This window comes from Bison bison, unplaced genomic scaffold (genome assembly GCF_000754665.1).
Source record: "Bison bison bison isolate TAMUID 2011002044 unplaced genomic scaffold, Bison_UMD1.0 scf7180017864209, whole genome shotgun sequence".
NCBI lineage: Eukaryota > Metazoa > Chordata > Mammalia > Artiodactyla > Bovidae > Bison > Bison bison.
Window position 1 is genome coordinate 4,206,968 of NW_011494781.1, and position 7,431 is coordinate 4,214,398.

The window sequence follows — 7,431 nt, forward strand, 5'->3', positions numbered from 1 at the left end:
CGTACACAATCCTCATTGTAACTTTATGAGATGGTCATATTTTGTGGATCAAAAATTGAGGCATGGAGATACCAGGCATGTTTCTCAAGGTATGATATCTAGAAAGCTATAGAGCTAAGATTCAAACATAGGTCGGTGCATCTCAAAAACCTATTCTCTTCACCTCTAGCTTGCATTTCTTCCATTTATATGTTATTATTGTCTGATTTGTAAAATAAACACTAACTTTCTCAAAATAATTGTGAGGATAAAATTGAAAATATGGATGTAAAAGATAAATTTAAACATATTCTACAATTAATTTATTACTGAAATCTTTATTTTCATATTGAAGTATTGAAAGCAGTGGTGAGGAAATGTGAAGACTTGTCTTTTTTCTCTTATTAGTATTATTGTTTTTTTAAAAAATATTTATTAATCTGGCTGCACCAGGTCTCAGCTGTGGTACATGGGATCTTTAGCTGTGGCATGAGAACTTTTTAAACCAAATTTTATTTATTTATTTGGCCATATCCTCATGTGGGATCTTAGTTCCCCAACCAGGGCTTGAACCCATGCCCCCTGCATTGGGAGCATGGAGTCTCAGCCATGGACCACTGGGGATGTCCCTCTCTTATTTTTAATTGTGTAGGGAATGCATACTTATTTTTAGAAAAAAAGAAGCATGCATAGGGGAAAATCTAGACTTCTACCATTCACTTATAATCACATTTAACTTTTTAATAAAGTTCTAGACTTTATATTTTATAGAAGGTCACACTTTACATAAAACATATACATTTTTTTATTCTGTGTCAATAAATATATCTTCATTTTGAAAGGGTACATAGCACTATATTGTAAAGTTATATTATGATTCACTGAATTAAACTATATTGGATAGTTAGTGTAAAATATGCTTTTAACCATCAAACCTAGAAGTAGATGTCACTCTATCTTTTTTCCTGCAATAATTCAAAAGCAGTGATGGATTCTCAGATTATAGGCTGACAAATATACTAAATTAATAGGGAGGCTTTAGTATTTTTTCCTGTTGGTGACCTCTCACTTTCTGTAATGTATAGCCTTTCCTGCCCTTTTATGCTGTCTATACATTGTTATTTTTCTCACAAGACTGTTAAAGGTATGTTATGAGCACATTTGTGAAGGAGCCTTGAAAAGCACAAATTTTATGTAAATATATATGACTGGATTTTTTCCTAAATCTATGTCTCAAATGAATAATAATGAGGAATAATTCCCCTTACTAAAAGAAAAGTCATCCTGCTTAATTCTTTACCGCTTGAATCCTTGAAGTTTTATCTCTACAGACAGACCATCCCTGGCCAACCAGATACTAGCCTTTCATGGTCAGTTTTCTCCAACTGACACAATACCAGCCCAGGTCAGTATGATCAACCTGTTCCCTCAATGGAGGAGAAACACCGTCTCCCCTGCAAGTGTCTGAACCTTTTATATTCTGGAGAGCTGCAAGTCTAGCTGATGTAATAGGTTTAGGGGAAGGTGGCTGGCTTACTCCTTGTTTACCTTTTCTCCAATTATTTCCCACCATCCCCCATAGGAAAGATCTGAGTAAGAAATAGTGGCTTAAAGATTTCAATTAGTTTGTTATTCATGCATTGACTCAAGAAGCAGTGTGACAGATGCTGAGATGTTTTTTTCTTCCTTCCTGCCTAGTTTTAGAGATTTTGCATCCCATTTTTGGTGCTGTGCTGTTTCTTTACTCTTTTGTGTATGTGAGGAGCAGCAGCTAGACTAGGCAGGAGAAAAGAGAAAGAAGTCATCTCTACATTGTGTGGTGCCACTCAAGTGTGCAATACCTTGCTCTGAGAGCCCCACAGTGTTGCTTAGGGCAATGATACTCAAAGCAGCTAGTCTGCCAACTGTTGCCTATCCGAGATGAGTTAAGGAGCGTGTGCCACTATGAAGCAACACACTGCTTTGTCAAGAAAGACTTCCCAGGAAAATAATTTCAGATGAGCCAAACTGTGTGCTTAGTGGTGTGGCAGGAGAAGTTGGGGTAGAGAGGTTAGACCTTGTGGCCATAGCCTCGCGAGCAATCTACTATAAGTTCTCCTATAGGAGATGTATGAGAGACAAACATTTCTGAAAAATGTTATTGGGCATCTTATTGAAGCTTCTATGGTAATAACTAAGGCTCTAGAAACTGCATTGATGATATGCATTTATAAAAATTTGCCATTGGTATAGAAACGGTAGCTTTGGCATGTCTTCTAATGCTAGGCAAGGGGGTAAACTATTCAGGAACACAGTTGTTTGGCAGGAGGTGTGTGCTAAACCCACTTGCTTTTAAGAGAAATAAAATGAGGGAGTGGGTATAGAGTAAGGTGGGAGATGAAGACACATTACACTGTGAATCAAATCTCATTTTGATTAATAACAAGTAATGGAGCATTAGTGGTGAATTAGGACTGGAATGATTCTTATCAGATCAAAACTAACACCTCTCTACTGGTTATTTAGCTAACACTGTAAATTTTTTCACAGTGCATCACTTTCTTTATTTGGTTCACACAACAACTCTGTCAGATTGGTAAAGTCAACCTTCTTTTGACTGACAAGCCTAGATGCTCAGAGACCAGAGGCACTTCCCTAAAATTCCATGGCCAGTAAGAGGCAGGGGTAGACTGAGTCTTCTGAGTATTATTTAATATACCTTCCAATAACTGTGCTCATTTAACCAAAATGATTGGTTAATGAGTGGTGGCTCAGATGGTAAAGAATCTGCCTGCAATGCAGAAGACCTGGGTTTGATCCCTGGATTGGAAAGATCCGCTGGAAAAGGGAATGGCTACCCACTCCAATATTCTTGTCTGAGAATTCCATGGACAGAGGAGTCTGGCGGGATACAGTCCGTGGAGTTGGAAAGAATAGGACATGACTGAGCGACTAAGACTTGCTACTTGCTATTCATGAAATACAATCTAATGGCACAAAATCCAAGGTGACTTCTGCCACACCAGAAGATAAAACAGGAAGGAATTTGACACCAAAATTGGTCTTCTGTTGATTCAATCATAAGTTAACCCCAAGATGTATCAGCCAAGGGGATCAAGACCCAAGATTCTCTATAGACTCTTCTATGGCAGTCGCAAAGAAAAGGGGGTGAGACAGATTAACTGCCCAATGAATCGTGTTTGCTAGTGTCTTCTGATCTATGTATCTAGAAAAATAAGTGCTATAAAAATTTGCCAGATTAAAAATAAAAACTTCCAAATTAGTTCTAGTTTTATTTTTCAAGAGGAGTCTATACTGCTAAGAAAAGTTTTGCATCACTTGATGTTTAATTTGAAATCGTTTATCTTCACGTTAGCAATAATTAGGTGCTACTATCAGTCATTCATCATGAATTGTAGAAGAATATGTTTCCCCCAAGAGAGAGCACAGTGCCTATGTGCAGAAAGTCAAGGAAAACTACCACAACTGAGAGCAGATGTTTTAAAAAGAAATGTCTTTCACTTGTCCCCTCACGAGGCAGGTAAGTTATGTTGTGATATCATTGCTTTTTCCCCTGTGCCATACAAAAGTGGCACCATGCTAGTCAAATTCTAATAAACAGATTTCAGTACTTCTCCCTGTATTATAAAAATGGACCATCTAAAATACTTACATTCCCATGGGAATAAACATATATTAATTAGTTGGCATATATAGTTCATGATACACATTGTGGATGGTACATTCCATGAGAGATGAAAATAGCAATGTAGTCTCTTTTTAATTTCATGGGTTTGAATCTAAGCCAATTATATTACTCCATTAATTCTGCCTAATGAAACCAATATGGAATTAACATAAGATACATTTTAGAAAGAAATGTGTATCTGTCACTACCTCAGCAAGTAAATTTTGAAGTGTTAACTCTGGAGAAACTATATAAAACTCTCTGAAGAAAAAGTAGTAGGGGGTGTGAAGAGAAAGAAAGAACTGTAGGAACTTAAAGTAACAAAGTAACTTAAATGTAACTGGATCCATGTGCAGCATCATTATTTGAAGGTCATAGGAACAGAATTCAGTTGGCCTCAAGTGGAGATTTGGGTGTAATAAAGTCAGAATTTTGGGGATGGAAGAATGGTTTGATCTTATCCTATGTGTAATATTGTATTAAGCTTTTACTAAGTACTGATATTACACATATGGTTTCTAAAGCGGGGTAGCTAACAATCTTATTTTTAATGGATTTCCATGCTTGAAGGAAGTTTGTTCCATTCAAGCTGATGGACCTATGTGTTTATGTTCTGAATGAACAGTATATTGAAATTAAATGACTATTGTCAGGGGGTGATCATTTCAGTGGTATCTTCATTCAGGAGTTGTGGCAGGATGCAATCCTAAACCATTATTTATTAATTAGGTTTCACAGAAAAATATCAGTAGCCCAAAAGAAAGTGGGAGAAAACATGTTGCTGCTCCTGCTCTGAAAGCAATTTTGATTTGTATGATTGTGTGGACAAGTCCACCCTCTTCTAGAATCCTTTACTTAGGCACTGGCACAGTCAACAAACTAGGTCACTGGGCAGGAGACTCTAATAAGGACAGTGGCTAATTTAAGCCAAATTTATTTAATGTGTAAAATGACTTCAGCATGCTTTTATATTTAGAAAATTAAAAAAAAAATCTCATCACTGTATTAGATAAAATTCCACTTTTCAGGAGAAGCCAGAGAAAGATCAGTTTTTATTTTTGCTGAAAGCAGATGATGGTCATATCCTAAAATTACATATTACAGTGACTTGGCATTGAGCTGGACATTTTTAATGTAGAACATTATAGAAAGACATTTAAATTATATACTAAAGTAAGACAGGTTAGATATGTTTGAAGTTAAAATACAAAGATAAATGAAAGAAAATGTCCTCAGTTGGCCAAACTAGATTTGAGTCAAAAACAATAATTCCCCCCTTTCAAGATGTGTGCCATGAAAGTAACAATGACAATAGTGATTTTAAATACACTTCTGAATTGAAATACAGAAGCAAATGTGCTTGACACAGTATTTATTTTATTGTCAGCTTGCAAGGGTTGTCCCTGGAGGACTCTCGGCCCTCCAACGGTCCTAAAGCTTTGAAATTTACTGATTCTAGATGCTACTTCACAGTTTCTCTGGTCTCCTTATTGAAGTGTGCTGCATATCACAAAAATTCATCAAGGAGCGGACACAATTTCACTTCTAACTAAGGAACACTAATTTGGGGGGAAATTCTTGCTATTTAAGACTCTTGGCAAACAATCTACAAATGGAAAGGAGTCTGGAGACTGTGAACACTGTTAGCATGTATGAAGTATTAGGTAATAAGGAAGCAATGATGAGAAGCAAGTTATGCTGACTCTTGCATTTGTTATGTCTGATTCTGCATAATATTAATAATGATACACCCCTATGGATGCAATTTCGTGTTTATAACACTCTGGCTATTGGCAGCATTGTGCACCTGTGTTTTCCAAGCCTTCCCATCTGCTGCCTATAGTCATTCAGATTCAGGTGACAGAAATATTTTAGATTAAAGTTAATTAGTCTGCACTCTATAGATCAAATCTCTACAGTTCAACATCAAATAGGAATCTTCTGGGCAACTGCAGAAAGTAGCCTGAACCCACCCTTCCTAAGATTAAAAATGTTAAGATTCATTTTTCTAGAAAAAGAAACCTTTAGTACTCTCTTCATATATTATGCATAGATTTGATCAAACTTTTCATATGTATTTGCTCTTACTCATTTTATTTCTTATCTCTGTATATATATCAAAGTGGAAGAAGAGAGATTGGAAATATTTTTTCCAGCTAAAGTGACAGAGTGAAAATGATACAGAGAGAAATTCTCCTAAGTCTGGACTCTTACTAATATACCAACCAATGTGGATCAAGCCTCTGAACTTTCCTCAGTTTCTCAGTCTTTAAAATGGGACCAAAGACAATTACCTATTTGTTTCATAAATACTTTGTGCAATGCTTAATAATTCTTGATATCTTACTAAAAAATAATGCACAAAATGCAGAAATCTCCCATTGCTAAGAGGACCCTGCCTTTAAAAAATATTTATCTTATTATTAATTGTCAACAGTTAAGTTCACAAATAGCTTCCTCCATTGAAACCACACACACACATTTAACCCATAGGAAACGAAATCATTAGTCTTCTTTATTTCTAGACAATTGGTGCAGAAATGGGCTGAGAACACAACTAAATATAGCCAGTTTCTGAACCCACATCACATAAAGAGAGGGTAGGGACAAAGACACAATCCCAAATGAGTCCTCCCATCCATTTTTCCGGTATCAGATTATGTTTTTAATGCCTTTCAGTATCCAAGACTAATTACCAGACTATTGCTTCTGTACTAATTGCAGATTTCATGTTTACGCACAGGAATTCAGAGGGAGGTGTTTTCTTTACACCATCGCCTAAAGCTCAGGGCCGTCGTCCAAAGTCAGAGAGGTGCTCTTTCTGACAGTTGCTTTCAGAGTTCCTCCGGGGCCTGAAAGACTCTGGCAATCCGGGCTGTTCTATGCCCATCCCCCGCGCTGGTCATTAGAACCTCGATAGCTCTCTACCCTCCTGAACTTGGGACTTCAACTTCCATCGGGTAACCACTAGGTTTCTCCCAGCTGGTCAGAACGTGAAGACTTACTTTTCCGCTTATTCTCCCACTTTCTTCCTTCCATCTTGCTACCTCTACCTCTCATTTTATTTCCATCTGAGTTTTAATGTGTTTTATTTTACTTCTACTGAGATCCTTCTACCTATAACCTACGGATATGGTCCGATCCTCAAACAATATCAAAGTTGTAAAGCCCCACGTCCCTAAGGTCTTCACCCGGGTTTTCCCTCTCCGCCCGCCACCCAGCCTCCCCACCCCAGCCCCCACTACCGTCCCGGCCCCTAGTGGCATCCATCTCCACTCCAAGCATCAGACTCCTCTCACCTGACTCTCCCGTGGAAACTCGTAGCGCACGATGCTGATAACTGGAATGTGCAGGACGGAGCTGACCAAGTCGAGCTCCATCATCTCCCCCAGGCTCTGAGGGAAGGCGAGCAGCGCCGATACCCCTTGCACCACCACGGTGTGGCACACGCTCTGCAGAAAGGAGAAAGGGTCACTGCTCCACGGCGAGCTAGGGGAGGAGAAGGGCAAGAGCGGCAGATCGCCCAGGCCGGCCTCGATGGCCATCACTACTTCCAAAGACAGGTTGTAGGGCAGCAGTCCTTCTACTCGGTTCAGATTGTCCACGGCGAAGAGGAGGGCGTCCCGAGGCCAAAGGGTCTCGGCCCTGGCGCCCTCCCCCGGCTTCCGTGCGCCCGGCGGCCCCCGGCCATGCAGGGCGCTCCCCAACCAGCGTGCGCCTGGCGAGGGCGCCGGGGGCAGCCAAGTCCCTGGCTCAGGTTCATCTCGCGGGGCGCCTGTCCGGCT

General features: G+C 39.2%; 1 protein-coding gene across 1 annotated transcript in view; it reads right to left on the reverse strand.

The window, feature by feature from the left end:
• GRIN3A (glutamate receptor, ionotropic, N-methyl-D-aspartate 3A) overlaps positions 1-7,431 on the reverse strand; it is a 205,903-nt gene that overhangs the window by 198,121 nt on the left and 351 nt on the right. Inside the window, exon 2 of the mRNA XM_010844835.1 lies at positions 6,946-7,431. Coding sequence (XP_010843137.1) covers positions 6,946-7,431 — 486 coding nt within the window. The remainder of the gene's footprint in view (positions 1-6,945) is intronic.